Source organism: Magallana gigas, chromosome 6, assembly GCF_963853765.1.
Source record: "Magallana gigas chromosome 6, xbMagGiga1.1, whole genome shotgun sequence".
NCBI classification, from domain to species: Eukaryota; Metazoa; Mollusca; class Bivalvia; order Ostreida; family Ostreidae; genus Magallana; species Magallana gigas.
Window position 1 is genome coordinate 8,908,275 of NC_088858.1, and position 22,268 is coordinate 8,930,542.

Genomic DNA, 22,268 nt, shown 5'->3' on the forward strand with positions numbered 1-22,268 from the left:
GAATGAAGATCGGAGCACCGACTCACCCCTTCTAACAGCTACTTCCGCATATTAATAAAGCAGATTTTTGCTAATGAGTTGAAAGTGTGTTGAAAATTGTTACTTAAGTTATAATGATTAGTTTTCAGGTTCATTGGCAAAGACATCTCTAGATGGTTTGAAATTCTTTTACCCTTACGTACTCGAAGCAACTCCATTGCATGATGTTTTCTTTCTTGCAATTGGTATCCAAGAGTAGGTTGGCATCGATATCTAAAATCAATTTTATTTGAGACTAATCATTTTAACACTAGCCGATGTCTTTGATCCCTGCAACACTAAAAGGTGAGAAAATCCCAATCTCAAGTTACCCACGATTGTTTGGGACGTCAAACAAAACAACGCGAGACTTTAACGAGAAGGTACGAGGCCTCTGTTTGGAAGGGCAGATTAAAGTCCAGATAGACCATGTTAATGATCAACAAATACACAGGACGCAATATGTATAGTTTTGGTATCAATGTATTGGTTGTACTTAAATTGCATATATATCGGTAGATCATGAAATGGTTGACAGTTCTGATAACATTGACACGGCCACCAACGAGAAAAATCAACATGCAGGCCCCTTTTGCACGTATATGACACTTTGATACTAGCTATGGGACCAAGAAATCTGGTATACCTTGCAAATGTTATATTTGGATGTTACACGAGAACATATTGATTAAGTTTACTGCAAACTATATTTTCGTGAATAAGTTACTAGTATTGAAGTCTGTAAATGTTAAGACATCTAAAATTAATATGACATGTCGTATTGCATATGTACATGTTAATCTAGATGCCGTATAGATCGTAATGTACTTCTTGATGAAGATATCATGCAAGCATTGCTAATTCAATTACTAACGACAGGTCATAAACCCAGAATACATAGGTCACAATCTATACGTTATTAAATACAGAAATGAAAACAAATTTGATGTTTATTCAATGAAACAACTTAACTAAAACGCGATGATTACAGGGTTGGTTTAAATAATTGATGGTTTTATCAATTAATATATCGTAAATCTAGAATGACAAGAATGATTTACGGATAAACCATATGCTGTTAATAGATATCAGTAACCGGTTTTGTTTTGTTTTTTTATTTTTGCCATATGTGACAGTTTGCGTATGTTGCAAGCTGATGCGACATCGTGCTGCTTCGGTTAAGGTAGCCTTTCTGATTCAGTAACACTTGAGCCGATTCGCTCAAGTTTTGGAATATCAGACTATTCATAGTGAATAATTTAACAAATGAAGTCCGCAGGAGAGGATTCTTTTGAAAAAAACCCCCATTTTTTGAATTAAGTATACAAAATTGACATCACATTTATATAAAGAAAACATTTTTTCGTATTTGTTTATTTTTATATTATCTATATCACATTGTCAAGGTCTATTTAATCAAAGTCTATACATGGTATGTGATTGTATAGTTTAACAGTACTTTTTAAATATATTTTAGATATTAAATTAAAGCGTAATTTCATTTTTACATTTAATTTTGAAAAATGCCATTGTAAAATAGTTTCCTTATAAAAGAAACTTTTTTTTTTATATGTTTGGTTCGATGATTTATTTTTGAATGCAATTGAATGCATAATGGTTGATAAACAAAAAAAATGAATCAACTTAAAATACTATAAAATCCCCAGAGAAGATGAGATATTATCATAATAGTTTCAAATCATATATTTATTTTTTTAGTTAAAAAAACCCCCATTTTGATACACATATCTCTTAAGGGAGAAAACAAAATGAAAACCCGTACATTGAACTTAAAGAGTGTCGCTGTAAAAACATAGAGTTTGAACCGAATGTGTATATTGTATGGACTGTGTTCTGACCGGGAAATCTTTCAAAAATGTTATGAAATTCATAAATGAACCAAAACAATGAATTACTGGTACACTGTCTTATTAATTAAAACTTTTTGTGAATAATTAATCAAAAGATAAATAAATTTCTTGGTCAAATCAACGTGAGAGATAAATTCTTTTGTGTCACATTATTAAATACAAAAACAGCATGCTGTAACTGTCATAAACCACTGGAATTTACATAGGGATTTGCTCAAACAATTCACACTTTATGGAAAAAATTTGTTCATTTTTTCAATCTGTAAAATATAAGATCTTATGAAATCCTTTGAGATTTTGATTAAAATATATATTAATTTATGTGATGAATTGAGATTTTTTTTTGATTTTTCTTTAAACTATAGTTTTGAATGTTTTAAAATAATTTTATTACATTATTTTAATGCAATTCAATAATCTTTGAACATAAATGATGTAGAGTAATATACCAGTTATGCAAAAAAAAAAAACGGTAAGGTAGAGTTGCGTGTATAAAAACAATTTTCCATTGTAGATCTTTCAATGGCTATTTTAAAGGTCGTCTCGAAAATGCGTCAAAAGCAAAACTGAATGCATGTCGTGTACATTGTTGTCCCATTGAGATTTTACTTATCACACAAAACAGAGAACAATAGATCGTGGACCCCCTCTCTCTCACTTTAAATAGTACTGATTAAAAAAATAATAATTGTAAACAATCAGCCTTGAAGTTTTCTCCTAAAGGTGCCTTCAAAGGAAACATTATGGCCTTATGTGATAACAATTTCAAATATTTAAAAGCTGTCTCGCATTTGAAAGACCTAAAACGACAAAAAAAAAATAATATCTTATAAAAAGGAATGTCGATCAACCGTGAAGAAAAAAATTACCCAGCCTGAGTAATTACTCAGGATCATCTCTGAACAAACGATTTCAAAAATAATTGCTCATTTCAAAGACATTAATTCGTTTTTATTATTCAATTAAAACATCACTGTACAGAAGTTTGATTTTTGGATGTATACTGACAGTCAGCAAGCAGATTTAACGCCCATTTCTTTGAAGAAATATTATCTGTACAATGTAAGGAATCTAAGAGTTCTCCAGATTGTGTTTCAAACACACTTTTTTGTTTTATTGCCATCCTCAGGAGCTAAATGATAACAACTTGGGCATAAAATTAGCTTTCTATCGTCCGAAACTCTCACTAAAATCTGTCTTAAATCGTGCATGGTCACCAAACTTCACAAGAAAAGGAAACCGTAGACTTCAAACAGCGCACGTGCAGAATTATGTAAGAAAATACCCTTCATTTTAAGTTCTATAAATTCAAAAGAGCGTTGAATCATTGGAGTTTGTTATCGTACATGAAAACCGTATTACCGATAAAGAAAACACACACACATCAAATAGACAAGGGGATTTTTTCCTCCGATTCATAAGATGGTGACTAGCACCAAGGGTTTACATTTTGTTTGCATAAGTCAGTTGATTGGCAAAATAGAGCGATAAAATTTGCTCTGATTAGAAGGGAAAAAATAAAGTACAAAATTCTGTATCAACAGACATAATTCACGAAGTCTAGATTCTTTGAAAAATTGCACAATGTTTCCATCAGTCAGGCCAATGAAAATACATTTTTTTCTTGGTGCATGTTATTTCAAAATGAATTTCTTGCCTATTATTTAATTCCCTTTTAGAAAAAACTAAACACATGTTGAAAATAGATTAATAACTTAGTTAAGTACGTACTAAATTATTCATGTGTCTCGGAGATTGTCCCATTCCTGTAAGGTGGCTCGGTGGTCAACGAATTAACCATCAGATCTACCTAAAATTTAAGGGTTTGCTTCGCTGTAAACGATATTTTTTTCTTCTTATTTAAATTTGGGTTTATTCCTATATTTTAATATAAAGCTCTTCTTCTAAAGGAGGTTAATACAGTCTAAAAAGACCACGAGCATCGAGCCCTCTTAATGTATATGTTTTATAATAGATCCTTTTTTACTCAGTACTTTGTGTTGTGACTCAAAGTTTTTTTCATTTCCAATAAACGGCAATGTCTGTACAACTATCCATGTTTTGCTCTTGTGCTTTAAATGGAATCAATAAACATTTATCTGTTAATTAAAGAATAAAATAATACAACTGTTTATGTCGAAAAGGAAATATTTATAAGTATTTAAGTATAAAAATTAATTTTCAGCTTTAGCGCAAACCATTTCTCAGAAATACAATTGTTGACGCTTTTAAAGTTTTTCATATAGAAATGACGTTTTTATTCAACGTCATTGGTTTTGATTTTCATTTTAGATTCAATATAATAAAAAAAAAATCCTGCACTTTATTCTACTTAATTCTATAGATCGGAACCATCATATTACTATTTATTGTCCTAATTTAACCATACAGGTAAATACGCATAGTTTTGCAGTACCTGATATATTGTTTTTTCAGTTTCATTATAGGCTGTCAAGCTATTAAATTTTGACAGATCTTTTTTCTAATTCTATCTATAAAGAATATAATTATATATATATATAAATAAATCGATTACAAGCAAAAGTCATTTGTTTTCCAAACATGTAACATTAGAAAACCGATATCATTTTTCCCTCCAAAATCACCAGTATATTAAAGCCCAGTCGTTAAAAAGACGTCTGATTGATTACTGATTTTTCACACAATTAGAAACTTGACCTAAAGCAGCTGAATTAGTAGTAATATTTTAAACCGAATAAAGAAACATGATTCCTTTTTAGCTTTTGGAACCCTCATTGGAAGTGTGCGTTTTTATGTTATTTGATTCTTCTGGAAGCTAACGGAGAGAATCGTTAAAAGTGCCCCTCGATGACTAAAGTCATAATTGAAATGAGTTAAAAATGTGTGGTCGAAATCTCATACCAGTCTGTTAAATTAAGTGCACTATATATGACCCAAAGTAAAGAAATACCATAATTATAGTGCAGGTGCATTAACATCTTAAGCCGTTTTGGGTATCTCTTCTTTTCGCAGGCTAATATTCTTAGAGATCGGAACTTTGGCTCATGAAATAGTGTTTTCTGAGTTCCAAAGTGTGTGGTCTTGCTTCGACGAAAAAGGCACAAAAAAGTAAAGCCAGTCCTTATCTAGACGCACTGATCAAGTGATAATGCAGCTGAATATTTGTTTTTATTTTTCAAAATAAGAATGCCACGTTTTTTGTTATGCAAAGTTTGTAGGTATTGAACAAAAGACGTATTGCGTGTCGTAGAACAATAGTCCAATTGATTCCCAGTCTAGAAGAAACAATTGTTCAAGGCATGCACAAAAAGACAACCAGTTTTATCGGCTGAAGACGGGAAGAGTTATAAAGCGACACTGTCAAACAGCTTTTCGTCATTAAGTTGCAATTATTTATGGTGATTACTTGGACTAGAAGAAGATGGGTTTAAACACCCACCCAAGTGTAACAGTTGGCCTCACTGGGTCCAAGCTATTGCCTGTTACGTTGGGCGTCTAAAGTTTCAAGCTATTCTAATTTGCTTTGATCATGCAATGAAATGGGTGGTTGGGTGATATACTTATCCAGGGGAAATGTAAAGAATACGCCATCCATAAATGTCTTCTTTTTTGCCAAACTCGACGCTTATTTGGTTTATTTGAAAACGACCGTACATACTAGTTGCTTTCAGTTCATTGTTGATAGAAGTGATTATGTGTTATTCGATCTGCCCAAAAAGTAAACTAAAGCAATAAATGAAAACTTCTTCAAAAACGGAGATAAAAATTTAGAACTGTGTAGTCAAATAACACTAAACATACAGATAATCTGGATTTTAACAACTGTAGTCAGATCTTGTCATTAGTTTAGAATTTTGACTGATGAAAGTTTTCAATTCAATACATGAAAAAGAAACCCTGTTTTGCAAAACGTTCCCGTCTTTGCCATTGATCTGATCTTATTTTCATTTGCCAAATCTTATTACAATGCTTCATTTGTTTCAACACTTTTATCAAAATACTTCCGATAAAAAGAAATCAAGATAAACCAAGACTTGAATTAAAATACCTGACAAAGAACATCTACCTGTGCGATAGATGTTCCAAGTAATGGCTACTAGTTCAAAGTTATCTTTGCAGTCATCTGAGATGTTCATGGTTTTACAAGAGGCCCTCCCTTACGCATCAGCAATGTGTCTCTTGTTTAGCCTTGTTTATTGCTTATAAAATTCAGATAACGTCATCAAAATCGTCAAAAATTCCATACATCATATTTCTAATAAATCTGCCAAACGGCCTTTATATACCGAGAATCTCAATTAGTCTCTCCTGGAACTGGGGAGTATTCGACGGTAAGTCTGCCTACCGCCAACGAAGAAAATAGTACCGAATAATGAGAAAGGGCATTAAACGCTAATGAGTGATATCCGAAGGCATCCCTATTCTCTGATACCTTTAACCGAGAGACTCCGAATAGCTTTCAAAACCCGCTGGGCCAAGTCAAAAATGAAACCCCACTGAACGCTGGTTTGGTTCCCTTCATTTAGCGCTGTTCATAGGCAGGATTCCAACCTGGGTGGGCCGACTTCTATCTTGTTGATGAATAATAAAGTGAAAGGCTAAATTAAAGTTATAGAATGATAAAACTGAAATACATTTCCTGCATGAAAAATGAAAATGAGAAAATACTCCTCCAAAATGAGATGGAGAGATACTGTGTTGGGATATCATTGAAGTCGATACACGCGTGTCTCTGATTCTCGGGGCAGTAGACCGAAGCTAAATCTGATAATTCCTCAATTTGATGATATACGTTTTGATAACTTAATTAAATTCAGAATTTTACTGAGACTATAGAAAACACAGAATTTATTGATTGAAAAAATAATGTAGTTTTAAATGCATATTGCGAACCCACACAGCAACCGGCATTTTTAAATAATAAATCTACTATACATAAAACAGAATGTCTGTTGGTTAGAAATTAAACAAATCTTTATATAGTGAAAAACTCCGTCGCAAACGTTTCAATTTTCTTCGTCTTAAAAAAGACAATAGCTTTTACGAAGAGTCTGCTAGAATTAATAGCTGTAACAGAAAAAGCGATGTCAAATTGGTAATCAAAATGTGATAGTTTAGATGCGTGTCAATATGCGTTTCTTTTTTCGCGAAAAGGGTGCCCGTTTCCGATTCTTCTCATTATGTTACTGTCAGATCGACTCTTATGATAAATGACTGGAATCATTATATTCTTAGGCGAGAAAAACCAACAAAGACGATTTAAGCGAAAAAAGCAAACATATCTTGGACCAATCTTTTAAGCCCCTGTCAAGTGCTTGGTAGTACCTTTTGCAGAAACCTTTTCATCCAGTAATTAGTTGTCCCCAATTTTCACAAGGTTTTGCAAAATCCCTAAAAATTTGCCAACGTATAGTTGTAACTTCTGGAGTTTTGTGACATTGGATACATCTCCTGTCAATCAGTTTTTAATATATTCAAATTAAATATGTTACATTTATTTGACATTGGATACTTTAGAAATTACCCTGAAATACTACAAAAGTCCCTACATTAGTGATGGTAGAATAAATTAAAACGGCAAAAACAAACTCTCTAACATATATAATGATGAGATTTATCAAAGTCAATTTGCCGTCTTTGATTTGATAAACAAGCGAGTTCGACTCATGTATGCAAATATAAGTTTCGGAATCAGTGATTTTTTTTCAACCAAAGTAATTTGATGGTAATACGGATCTCTTTTTTTTTTCTTTTCAAGTTTTAAACCCGCGTTGTGGTTTATATACGGGGTGGTGGGCCCCCTTCATTGAACACGCTCAATTTCACACGGATCATCAAAACTTCTCTACCTTAACTCTGACGGAGACCTACCAGGTGGGATGGGAATTTTTTTTATCTTAAAAAGAATATAAAGCGGAGTGCTTTTAAACAATTCGTTATTTGCATTAAATTCCTAATAGGGTCGGCCTAAATCGACTCAGAAAATCAGAAGAATAATTCTTCTAGTGCCATTATGTCAGATATTGGTCCTTAGGGTGATTAGGATTGTTAAATTATCAGATATTGATACAAAAAGTTAGTTATCATAATTATGATTTTACAGAAATTTCAAAATCTAACATATATATTGTACGTGTTTTTGTTTTTGTTATATACCCAAAATTGTATAGAATAAATTAATATCTGAAAAACAAAATTAAATTAAAGATATTTATAAACAATTACACTTATACATTTCTACAATAAAACAAGCTTTGCAAAACAGTAAAACAAATACCCCCCCCCCCCAAAAAAAAAAAAAACTCTAGCGATTAAATGGAATTTTCTCGAATATTTCGGTTTGTTCCAATATTTGGTATATTTTATTATACTCCTTTAATAAAACATAGAACAAAAATATGTATTCTTTTTAAAACAGTACTATTTGTTTTTGGTCGTCTTTCCCGATTATTTAAAATTAATTATTATGAGTATTTATCATTAAATTTCTTTATTTTACTAGAATAAAAATTGGTTAGACAATGAAGACATAGCGTCAAAAACTCATTTGTTAACATCCTTTTTGAACATGTCATAATGAGGGATGACAACTTGGACTGATTAAACGCACAGTATATCAATATTTCTGAACTTGACGAGAGGAAATGAGATTCAACTGGCATGCAGACCTATTTGTAATAAATCCATCTCGCGTACTTACTCGTCATAAAAACGACCAGGCTACAGAATCCACAGACAGAACCACACAGATGACACATGTTTTGTTTTTTTAGTGTTTTATCTTCAGATCGAATATATCCACCTGTATCTGGGAGTGGTCATTCAATCCCTATCCCCAATCAATCGGATCATTCGACTAAGCAAAAAAGAAGCCCGGGCTCTGGAACAAATGGAACCCTATTCCGTGTCCAGTTAGCAATAGGGTTATTGTTCCTTATTAATAGATGGATTTGATAAGCTATAGATACGGATCAGAAACATACCTGATGGTCTTGTTGTTTTGAAGGGGGTAAGACTATGAGTAATTCTTTTCATTTTAAGGAATCCAAATAAATATCGAGTATATTGGAAATATTAAAGGAACTTGTATGTCGGCCGTCTTTAATTTTTTCTCCTGAATTTATTCATCATATTTGATGATATTATGTTTGTAAAAAATTATTTCAGACCCAAACATGGAAAAATGATAATATTAGTTTCAGCATTGCTAGAAAATTAATAAAGTCGATTGTTTCACGACAGATAATCTAACACATTGGTTTTAAAACGTCGACTATTGTCCGTAGGTGTGTGTCCTGCAAACTCTGACCCGATTGCCAACATTTTGTCACCTGAACTTGAGGTAAAACTCAAAGGCGATGAATTGTTGGACTCATGACGGGGTAACTGACGGGAAAATGGAAGTTTTGAGGCGAATTTCCATCCAAAACAAACACGGAGATATAGGTGAAAGAGATAGCCAGTCTTTCATTTCCAGCACATAAAAGTGAAGACTGTGTCCCAACATTGCACATTTTTACGATCAAAATCTGTAAACTGATAAGCCTACAAAACTTCTAGAAGCCTTGACTGCCCAATTCTCGGAGAAATAAAAACATATAACCCCCTTGCACGTGTTCAAATGGGGCTTTTATAGTGGTTTGTTTATGCACTTCTATCAAGATGTTTTAGCATCCAAACAGTGTCTATCTTTATTATGTCTAATGATAGTAATTTAGTTTGTGTGAGAGTTGGTATTTGTATCCTCATTTTCGATTTATTTTTTTCAGCGCATTATGAGGGACTTTTTAAAAAATATCTCTGTCTGTATATACAAAAAATTTCACAGCATGTAATTAAGAGAAAATCACCTGATTAGATTTTAAAAATCTAACATTGACATGATAAAAAAGATTATTCAATTTAATATTGATAATTAAAATTATAAGGGGAGAAAAAAATCCGATTAAAAATATGACAATGAAGCGACTTAATTATTGTTTTGTCCCTTTTAATATTTTATTATCATGAAAATAGTTGGTAATAAAAAAAATTGTAAATTGAAACTTTAATCACCAAAATGCGATTTTGTTTTTATAATACATATGTTTACAATTTATATATCTATAGATCAGTGTATTCGTGTACTATATAGGCACATTTAGTTTTAATAATAATCATAACTAGATTTTATATGAAAAATTGGTGGAATTATGCTCAAACGTTCTGTTTATGACTGAATATACATACATATAAAAATATAAATGGCCCATTTTATATAAAAAAAAATTATTTGTTTTGCTTAAGTGAGAATAATTGAACTTTATATTTTTGTCAGAAATAACATAGTATATTTAGCGTTGTCAAGACCTGAACATTATTTAATGACTGTCAGCAGAATTGTACATGTCAATCTTGAAAGGGTACATCTTTGTACTTATGTCAGCGCCATATTTTTTTTACGGGTGTTATTTTGTCTATTACAGGAAAAACTTGACATCCTCTACAGTGAATGCTTTGTCATTCCTGTTTTCCTGCATACATTAACTCTGTAGACATTTGCAGCATATATTTATTTTAGATATATATTATTACTTATGACCAAGCCAATTAAGGAAAACAGAGAAACTGGCAGATATAAACTTAGAAAGTTTTGAAATTTGATCCAAGAAGTCGTGTCCCCGTTTGTTTACATTTAAAATCCGTTATGATAAATATAGGAAATACGGGTAGCCTCGTTATGTGGAGAATTCATGATAGTCCGAGCCGGGAATAGGTAAAGGTATATAGCACAACTTACCTGAGTATGTATATGGGTCCATCATGGGCGCCTGCATCTTGATTTCACCTTCCTTGGATGCAGGTGTGAATGATCCGGGGCCAGACTCTCTTTCGCTTCACTCTATCACGTCGTCCCAGTCATGTAAAGTGTAAGCGATCCACTCAACAGAACACTCGGCCACATACAAAAAATAATATAGCAGGTCTCTGTCTCCGATTCTCTGGCCAAGTTCGACTCAGGTTAAACCTTTCTAGGCGATCACTGTTCAAGAGAAATAAGAATATTTTACTATCTGTGTAATAAATGCAGAACTACTGGAATTTCTTATCTATTTAATTTTAGCCCCACCCCCTTCTCGTTGACTGCTTTGTTTCCATCGCTGAATCGTTCCTGGCCTGGCTTGTGTGGTGAGGCGTGAATCCTATTGCAGTTCACCGATGTGCTCTATGATTGGTAGAAATAATATTTACTATGTAACAGAGACTTGTATTTGATTTTTCGGCGGGTTGAAAAAAAAGTTGACCCCGCAATGTAATAGTTGGTCATTATCTAAAGACAATTTTGATACCCAATATCTCTAGCAAAATGACTTTTATTACTATCTCTTCAGCTACACCGAAAGAACGTGCCCGATATTGTTACTTGTGAAGATATTAATTTCATATCATGGAATGACTCTTATTAAGGCTGATAATTTCTGGGAGAGAGGGACATACTAACTCAACATGTGGAGCGTTTAATTGTCATATAGCATAACCAATATAATTTCCCTTGCTTCCGAAATTAACATCAAGTTTCCAAGAAAGCGCTTCCCAATGTCTTTCTCTCTTCTCGCCGAGAATCGTGGCTCTAATCAATTTCTGATTGGATATTTTAAGACTTTGATTCTTTTGTAGAAGTCAAACCAGGAACGGACTAGTACTAAAGTGCAGTTCTGATGTATGGATTAAAAAATTATACGGAATAAAGTATGTTGCTCTTATTTGCTTTTTGTTCTTATTTGCTGTAATACTGCTACCTGCATGATATACTTCCGGTTTAATGTAGCTTTTGAATCAGTACAGTATGAATTAATGATAAATAAAAATACTTATATTATTTTATGTATAGTTTTATATTGGGATACATTGAAATATGCCCAAGTTTGCCAACGTAAAAGAAATTATTGAAAAAGCAAAATTATGATATAATTTTTTTTACTGATTAGAATAGCGAACAATGTATTTAACAGCAGGTCTTTGACAACTTCGATTTAATTCAAATAATGCATTGGTACTAGCAAATTAATCTTTTCGATTATTAACACTAAGCATGAAAACAATATTATGAAGAATGTTGATATCAATTTCTATGAAAAGAGTTCAGTATTTAAAGAAATCCTGTAATTTCTGTTAACTGTCAGGTCACTTTCTGATCGCTTTCAATATTTTGATGAAGTAACAATGTATTTATAACATTGGTTCTTTCCTAATTGAGGAATATATTATGACCGGCGATGATCTTAAACTTGTGAAATTTATTTTAGCTTGTTTTCGATTAATTTAAAACAGTATCAGGAAATGTGATTGTTGACATCAAGAAATCTAAAAATTCTCATTATTTTTAATGTACATTACTTTTAACAACAATTCTTATTTCGAAAATATTTAAGTAAATTTTCTAAATGTGCTTTCCAGGTAGTACTATTTAGGCTCGAGAAAATACCTTAGGAATAGTTTTAATTTTACTAATTTGCAAAATATAAATGCATTTTAAAAAGTAAATAAATAGAAGATTCTATTCAATGATAAAACTTGGTCAATTTTAATTGTTTTGTCTGGATTATTGCTCCCTAAACGGTCTGGTTTTATAAGATCAGAAAAGGCATATTATAATTAACTTATGATTATAGATTAAATATATTTTTGAAAAATCGTTGACTCAGCCTCCTGTAAATAAATACAGTAAAAACATGAATAGTGCGGCAAATCAAGTTGTAATATGAAGATCAACACAAAAAAATCCGGGTTGCTTTGCAAGAGGATATAAAACGTGTTACTTCTATTGATACACTATAAATAATAATTTCAGCGATTTTGTTCTTTACAGGATGTTGTAAATTGAATATTGTATAATAATAAACGATTCACCACTAGAACTAGCACCAGGATCTCGGGAGAGTAACAGGTGATTGTGTGGGGTGGGGATGGTGGACCACACAGAAGACAATTACTGCCCTTGATGTAACCATTTCTGGCGCGCCCTGTGTTGTACCAATAAAAGATAAAATAAACCCATCGAAAATGTCAAAGTAAATAAATTGTGGTAAAAATGTATTTAAGAAAAAACTAGTAACGATGCTCTGATCACTCTGATAATCTTTGATAGCTCTAACGTTGTATGCATGTATACTAGAATATATCCAAGTATTCGCTACAATGTTATTACTGTCCATTCGACTTTCTTTAACTCATTTCCTCACGGGTAGTTCCTTTAGAAGAATATTAACATGAATTTACCAATGGTTTTATAATCAACAGGGAAAGAGCAAGTTAAAAGGGAAAAAATTATAGAACGGCAATAAGTATACATGTAATATTTGAAGAAAAAAACCCCAACTTTTTGGCGAGTTAGTAAAAAAGTTCGTAATTTGAAAAATAAAAATTACTGTAAAACACATAATGAAATATCTATATCTAAGCAGATTTTTTCCACCCAAATTACTAATAAAAATGTTTCCACGCTACAAACGTGATAGAAAAATATAAGTTTATCTAATGAATATTCATTCTGATTATCTCATACATATTTAATTTTCTCCGTTTAAATTACAAATTACACAGCGCAAATCTCTTGTCAAAGATATGGTTAGACCGAAATGTATACACTATCACAACTGTCTGGCCGTTGACACGTGTAGAACTCCATTGACTCTTTGTTTTTATCATGACTTACAAATGAATCTATGTAAAAAAAAATTAAAGGGGAAAAATCAGATTTTATATTCATTTTTTTTTAAACATGAAGTAATTTTTATAATGAGATTTCTTTTTTCATCATAGATACCCGGGTAATCAAGTTTACAAATGTCAGTTTATCGTTTTTGCAAGAATTTAGGAGTCATTTTAACAAACGATCTTTTTATTTCCAAAGAATAACTTTAATACGTATCTAAACTTGTGTCATACTTTTGGTTACGGCTAACACAGAATGTTTATTATAATAAATATTTTAATTATGCAATGCACGATTATTAGAGAACGCATGTATACACGTATTTAGATGCATTGCATTGCATTATTATATAACATATTAGGTTGATTACGTATTTGATTTTTGGGAGTTGATTTTTAATCAACTCTCCTATGCAGTCACTCGGACAAACCGAAAGTGAAACAGTGTTTGGACCTCAGCACAAATCATTGCTCCTGACAAGACTTAGTTCTTGAAAATAATTGTTGAATTCGATGTAATGTATGCTAAAGCATTGTTTTTCAAGGAAACTTATTTACAAATACCTTAAAAATAGATTTTAAATGGTACGAACAATTTAAATAGTTTTTGTAGTCGTATGTATTCCTACGCCAGAGCTCAATATAGTCTCGTTCAACTCGACGCTCGGCTGTCTCCGTAAACCCTTGTCGGAGATTTACGGTGTCAGCCGAGCGTTTGGTTGAACGAGACTAGAGTTCAATATTGCTTGGATCCATACAATTTTCGAGAAATATTTCTACCACTGATACATAGTTTGATTGAATTAATTTTATCTTTATATATTATTTAACATGATTCATATGGAGGTTTCTCGACATTCTAGTCGAAAAAGTTCAAAAATTCATATTATAAAAATAAGCGTAATTCAAATTACAAACTACGTATACATGTTCTTGTCATGCAAAATAACATCATTGATTTTAAAATAAATAAACATCGACAAAATCAACTCCCGTCAGTTCTTCAGTACTTTGATTAAAGTTATGCCGGGTAGAAATGTGTCCAATAAAAAACCTAAAATGGCATAATTTTAATCAAGCATTGAAGATAAACTGAACCCAATGTTTATTGCCTGACTGGTATATAAATAGTAACTTACAATATTCAATTTGAAGTTGACAAGTCAGCCGATGTATTACAACATGGACAGATAACTCGTCCCTTGATTCCACAGTTATGTAAAATTATCAATATTGACACATCAAAACACAAAACATATTCCTAATTTTGGTTTTTGTAAATTAATGAATATTAGTAAATCTAAAAACTTGCTTTTTAATTGGTTTTTACCAAATACAAAGACATGTTACAATATCGTTTTGTCAGAGGTTGCTAAAAATTGCCTAGGTAAATGGTGTATTTTTGCATAGACCGAAATGACTGTATTTGATACAGTTAGGTCGACAAATTTTAAAAAGCATCATATCAAACAAATATTTTTATTACAATATTTTTGAAAAAAAAAGACAGTTACATGCAAGAATCTAAAATTTTAAATTCTTTTCTTGATTATAAATATTCCTTTTTTATTGCTTAGATTAATCATCGATTGACAATTAATAGGGTATACTATTTCGTTATAATTATACCTCTATAATATGTGGCACTCAACGGGCAATGTTGCATTTTTATTTTTTTTCTAAATTTTTCAAGTTATGTTTATTTTTCCTGAGTTCTCTAACAACAGCTGATTACGTTTGAAATTCAAAAATGATTATCTAATATAATGAATCAGTGGAACAATTGCTACAAATCTGTATAATAGTATTTACGCAATCAAGCAATTTTATGAGAAAAAAAATACTTTGACGAAAATATCCACAAGATTTAAACAAATCAAAATAGTGTGATATTTGAAGATATCTGGGGTTTTAAATTGCACTGAAGGCGTATTTTTTGTATTACAACAAATAGTCTACTTTTTGCGACTTTTTGAAGTGTTGTTTCATAAATATTTAAAAAAAAAAAGAATTGCCGTTTTAAATCACTTTTTGTAAAATATGATACCGTTTAATATTATAAATTGTTTTTCGTTTAAATATCTATGAAAGCAGTGATCAAAGTTTTCAGTTTGATGAATAGTATATAAAACTTTGATTAAACTAGGTATTTATTTTCATTAATTGCTGAAGTTTAAAGAATTTCTTCCGAACTATATATATTAAAAACAATAAAATAGATTACCAAGGATATATCAAAGCTTTTAAGAAAGAAAAACGCTCTATTCTAGACAATAACAAATGTACACAGTTTACTTAGGCTTTTGATATGTGATAAGGTCTCTCTTATTGATTTTACAGTAAGTATAAATACAGACCTTTTCTTTCATTTCCCATATATATAAAATTGAAATTGTTAATTTTAAACAGCATTGCATTCCATAAACTTAAAGCAATGCTAATATACCAAGAGGCTATTTTTCTTGATATTTGAAACTTTCATTCCAAAGAAAAACATTCATCAATTTTGATTTAACATGGAAACTCGCCGGATGTATGGCTATGCAGTCACATGTTAAAGGAAAAACTTATAATTGGCACACGGACTGACATATAGAAATAGCACATATTTAATAACATTTTAGAACCAAATTGCCAAACCTATGCATGCCACGGCCCGCCATTGTGAAGATAGAAAGAGGAGAAGATAATAGGGCTCATTCAAAAATAGTTCAACGTTATTAAAAGCAACTGGTCGATCACAAACGCCCGAGGCTCATCAGAGGACAAACTTGATTCGACAGTTTTCTTGAAATAAGAAACCTACAATTAAATAATATAAATTTTCTAAATCTCGTTATTATCATCGACAGTGCCGCCGCCATATTTGTCACTTCAATATCAGTTTTGTGTCTGTAAAAGATTACGTTGATTCGATGCAACGTGAGATCAGTTAGCTTTAGGATATTATTTTGATCAAGTTTTAAAATGTTTCTGTTTAGATTCATTCCTTTTGATGATTTGAGTTGTTTGTTATGAAAGCAACATTTAAATTAAGCGCTATCACGTAACAAAGGTTTTTTGCTGATGTGAACGCGACAAAATCGGTTCGTTTATGACAGAAGCGTCCAGTTTTTTATTTATTTTTGTTTAGATTTAAATGTCAAAACTAGCCACTGGCGAGATTTGTTTAACAAGGCAGAAAGGGAGGGGGGGTTGAGATTGAATTTAAATTTGAGCCTTTTGCAGTGAATCACCTTGCTATACCTTTCCTGTATATTCCAGGATGTACCCCATATTATTCATTAAAACAGATGTTTTTTAATAATTGATTAATCAACAGTCCTCCGATTGTTCCGGGTAAGCAGATTGATTTTATGGAGACATGTGTTCATTCTGCTTTGAAATTTATCATAATTTTCAACTTGCTGCTGTACAAGTTGAATTTGCACGTAATATCAATAGCGATAAATTAAACGAAACTGTCAGAAATATTGAATATTTACAAGGTAAACCCATTGTAGAACAGTACGATATAGACAAAATCACTAGTGAAGTCTGAAAGACAAAACTGGTGTAAATATTGATTTAATGTTTGAGTTTATGAAAAAAACAAACGAAGGCACAGTTGAAGACCAAGAGATAGATATAAACATAAATTTAGATAATGATACACTTCTTAATCAGTCTATAACTTGTGAAGAAATTAGGAATGCTGTAAAAAAATTAAAAAACAATAAAGCGCCTGGCGGTGACCATGTTATCGACGAATATATTAAGACAACAATGGAAACCTTCTTACCCTTATATGTAAACTTTTTCAATTTGGTTTTTGATAGTGGCCTAGTCCCAGACGATTGGCTATTAGGAATAATTAAGCCAATTTACAAAGGCAAGGGCGACAGGAGTCAGCCTGAAAATTATAGACCTATTACATTAATCAGTTGTTTAGGAAAACTTTTTACTAGTATAATATGTGACCGTTTAAACACCTTTGCTGACGAAACACACTTAATCAATGAAGCGCAAACAGGTTTTAGAAAGGGTTATTGTACATCAGATAATATATTTGTTATTGATTTTCTTTGTAAATATGCACTAAACAACAAGCATTCTGAGAGTATTGCATAAGCAATACACGTCCCCTACCGGTTTGTCTTATTCTATGAAAGCTTCCAAGCACACAACTATTTCAGAGCTATTGTAACCGAGATGTCATGCTTTAATCAGAGATAAAAGAACAGAGGAAATTAAAACTATATAGTTGATATAGAAATTAAATACAAAATAGGTAAAATAATACTCTTTATTTCATCTCCTGTAATTTCGCCAAGTCTATTCTGTATTCGTTGGTAAAAATTTGTGAAAACAATGCACTGTTATGCACAATATCATTTCTTACCGTCTTCTGTACCCCGAATCAAACCAAACAGTTAAACAGCCCAACCCGACAACGAACCCGATTGTATTAATACAAAAAAAAAATCCTGCCGATTAAATTTACAACACAATGCTTGATACTATTTTACAGAATTTATATGTTGGTTAGAAATGATAAAAGGAATGGTACAAGTAACGCACGATATTATTACTGACTACATACTGGCCTCGTTTATTCACACCGAACCCGGTAACGAACCCGAACATTAAAAAATTGGAATATAAAAAATTATTTTTCTCGAAAATATGTCAATCAGACGCTACAAAAGTGTAAACTTGATCTGAAGTTTGACATTTTGAAGCTGTTCAGCAAGTTTCATATTATTCCTCAAATGCATAAAGAAAAAAAGTGTGGAAAACTGAAGTGGGACAGACAGACGGACGGACGGACGGACGGACGGACGGACAGACGGACGGACAGACGGACTGATGGACGCAGAGGAAAGCTATAGTCCCCTCCGGTGAAACCGGTAGGGGACTAATAAGAGGAAACTATTCTGTGCCTTCATTGATTTTAAACAAGCTTTTGATACAGTTTGGCGAGACGGACTATGGACGAAAGTTCTTAAAAGTGGGATAGATGGAAAATGTTTGAGATTTATTATTAACATGTACAAGGGTATTAAATCAAAGGTAAAAATTGGCCAACATTTATCAGATTTTTTTATGTGTAACATAGGTGTAAGACAAGGAGAAAATTTGTCACCATTTTTATTTTCTCTTTTTATTAACGATTTGGAAGATTATCTAATAAGAAACCAGATAGAGGGTTTTACTTGTCCTTCTCTTCAAATACAGGATGATTTATTTGCTATGTTGAAACTCTGTCTACTTTTTTATGCCGATGACACTGTCTTAATATCTGAATCTGCGCCTGATTTACAAAAGGCTTTAGATGTGTTTGCAAATTATTGTGATATATGGAAACTTAATGTTAATATAGCCAAAACAAAAATCCTCATTTTTTCAAAAGGTGCAATGTCAAAGCGTAAATTTTTGTATAAAGGAGTAACTATTGAAAACGTAAAATCATTTTGCTATTTGGGTATTGTTTTATCAAGAAGTGGAAAATTTAATAATGCAAAAAACATTTAGTAGAACAAGCGTCAAAGGCATTGTATGGTGTTTTACGTAAAATACGTTATTTTAGCCTACCAATTAATTGTCAGTTAGACCTATTTGACAAGGTCATTAACCCAATTTTACTTTACTCGTGCGAAGTGTGGGGTTACGAAAATTTAGATATTATTGAAAAGGTACATTTAAAATTTTTGAAATTTATTCTTAATCTTAAATCTAGTACTCCAAATTGTATGGTGTATGGAGAAACTGGAAGGTATCCATTGTCACTCTTTGTTAAAATTAAAATGATAATGTACTGGGCAAAAGTTTTGACAGCCCACGATTGTAAACTCACTAATGTAATCTATTGTTATCTTTATAGATGTTACAAAAATGGATCTTTTATACATCCATGGATAAAATGTATACATGATATACTCAACTCGTGCGGGTTGTCATATATATGGGAAAATCAAACAATATGTAGTTATAACTGGCTTAAGTCAACAGTTAAAGAAATATTACAAAATCAATTTGTACAAGATTGGAGAAGTATTGTAGATAACTCACCAAAATGTATTAATTATAGAATTTTTAAAACAAATCTCAATTTAGAAAAGTACTTGTTGATTTTACCTACAGACCTACGGATCACGTTTACAAAATTACGAACATGTAATCATCGATTCCCCATTGAAACAGGTAGATGGCATAATATTGAAAAACATTTAAGAAAATGTACAATGTGTGATTCTAATAGTATTGGGGATGAATTTCATTATATTTTAGAATGTACATATTTTGTAAACGACAGAAAAATGTTTTTACCCAAGAGATATTATGAACACCCAAATATTATAAAATTTAACGAGCTCATGAATACTTTTAATGTAGAAAAACTAAAAAACTTGTCAATATTTATTAAGAAAATTTTCAAAGTCTGTTCTTCCAGAAACCAACTTTAACAACCTATTGTATTGTGATTTTAACTTTTTTTTGGTCATTATTACTTCTACTGTACATGTGATCCTTGACTGTATTCGTGTACATTTGTATATACTGATTTTGAACCTCAAATACCAGTGAACTGGTCTTGAGCGAATAAAGAATTGAAAAAAACAAACCATAGCTAAAAATATGGTTTTAAAATCATAGTTGATCACGTGTATACAAATTGATTGCAGAAACTTTTAAAAGGCAATAAAAGACAGAGAAGTACAAATCCTTTTTTCTGCACCATTTAAATGTCAGAACAGCTTAAAGGAAAACTCTATAATAAGTCCGTTGTTGGCCTATCTTTGTATATTTTTAATTTTCATTACCTAGTCTGAAACATCGCCAAATCAATCATGTTTTGATATGGATCAGTGCTCCAGACATTTCGGCAACAAACTAAAATGTTTATTTATTTCTCATTTCACAACATATGACTTTTTGTTCGTTTAAGTATATTTTAATCAAAAAGATTTGATATCTAAATTTTCGTGACGGGCAGATGTGATTTCATAGAGGCATTTGGCTAGAAAATGGTAGTCAAAGGGTATTTCAGACGGGGTTAATACGCCGTAAAAGTGGGTAATCAAATTTCATATTTTGTGGAAGAAAATCGAAGTCCTCCACGTCATATTTACAAATTGTAACTGCATGTTGGCATTCAGTTTCACAAATTAGCCATGCTCAAAGAGAGCGAAATGAAAGTCTCCCATTGGAAGCTCTTGATTATAACATTTAATTCAGAAAATTGATTCAAATGAGTTTCTTTTTCCACGATACGGTTAGCGACATATAGATTGGCACGCGCATGCAAGCTACCAGATAGTTTGACAGTAGACATTTGCTTGTTTAAGGCTATTAGTTACCAACTTGCCATGTCTGCCCTTTGTTAAGTAATATATTCTTTGCTCTCTATATAAATAAGTAAGATTCAGTTGTTTTTGATTTTGTAGTACTGTTAACTTTTTAAATCTATAATTACCTACTTGTGTTTATCATTAACAAAAAAACATATACATCATCAAGAGTTTAATCAATTTTCAAACTATCAAAAATAAAAAATAAAATAAAAGGGATGCTTGAATTTAAACTGTTTTTAAAAATTTTTTAAATGCATATAATTTTTAATATTCATTTTTTTTACGATTATAACGCGTTTAACCACTGAAACGATTTGAAAAAAAATAAAATAAAGTTAAAAAATCTTGTTAACTGCCTTCTTTTTCATTATTTCAAAAGTGGCGGATGAGTCAAAGCACTGCGTTGGATTGGATAATTAGAGGTTAAAATTAATTCTTTATTCAGTGTTTATTGCAACTTTACACGCGTATTTTGCATGTGTGACTTTACATGGTCAAAATAACGGCATACTAATCTAGCAGTCTAAGAATGATGAAAATATTAAATCAAATCGCCCAAGAAATCTAGATTTGAGAAATGACTACCAAGAAAAATTCCCAGCAGAAGCCACCAAGCTCATGGGAGGATCGTAAAATCAAGCTAATCAGGTGAACTTGTAAAATATTCAACAAAGATGGTCCAAGATGAAAGACAACCTGGCGTATCTTGCCAAAAAAGTCTTTAATTGCCGAGTTGGTCTTCTAACAAGACAGTTATGTTTCCCAGGAGGGCTTATTCTGTTTTCATGGTATTCTTTCGACTTTTTATTTCTTCACTTGCCATGCAAGAAGAAGGGGGAAAAGGCAATCGGAATGGTAGCTTCCTCCCACCGCGGAGGAAGATCTTGTCTTTCTGTTAGATTTTTATAGCCAGCGGCTGTATCAACTTGACAAGGTGATAAAAACGACTGCTCCGTCCATAGACCCGCTATGGCACCACAGAGATCCATAACCTGGGCTGTTTTCCTGTTTGTAGGAAAATATTTTTTATCCCTATCGGCATCGATAACATTGCTTTCTTTTGTTTGTGTGAAATTTTCATGTATAGTCTTGGTTGTCCTTACATATTTTTGAAATTGATTTCTATCATTTATTTACTGCATTGTATCAGTGTGAACTGGTCTAAACATGATATTTTATTACAGGTAAAGAGGATCTCCTTTGTTTTGAAATTTTTTTTTAATAGATACTTTTATAAGTAAATAAATATCTATTTTGCCAAAATATTCGTTTTCTGAAAAAAAAAAAACTTAATTTAAAAAACCATAGATTTACAGAACAAAATTAGATATACATCCCAGTCTAAATAGAGTTACCTATATTGCTAAAC

General features: G+C 31.6%; 1 protein-coding gene across 3 annotated transcripts in view; it reads right to left on the minus strand.

Moving 5' to 3' along the window:
• The window catches only part of LOC105341333 (homeobox protein six1), a 35,061-nt gene that overhangs the window by 9,897 nt on the left and 2,896 nt on the right, over nucleotides 1–22,268 (minus strand). Inside the window, exons 1-2 of one of the 3 annotated variants that reach the window (XM_011447824.4) lie at nucleotides 10,981–10,998; nucleotides 10,651–10,893 (exon numbers count right to left, since the gene is read on the minus strand). In XM_011447824.4, coding sequence (XP_011446126.1) covers nucleotides 10,651–10,687 — 37 coding nt within the window. In that variant the 5' untranslated portion in view covers nucleotides 10,688–10,893; nucleotides 10,981–10,998. Of the gene's footprint in view, nucleotides 1–10,650; nucleotides 10,936–10,980; nucleotides 10,999–22,268 lie in introns of those variants that run through there. The other 2 variants (XM_011447815.4, XM_066086975.1) reach the window with 2 other exon arrangements.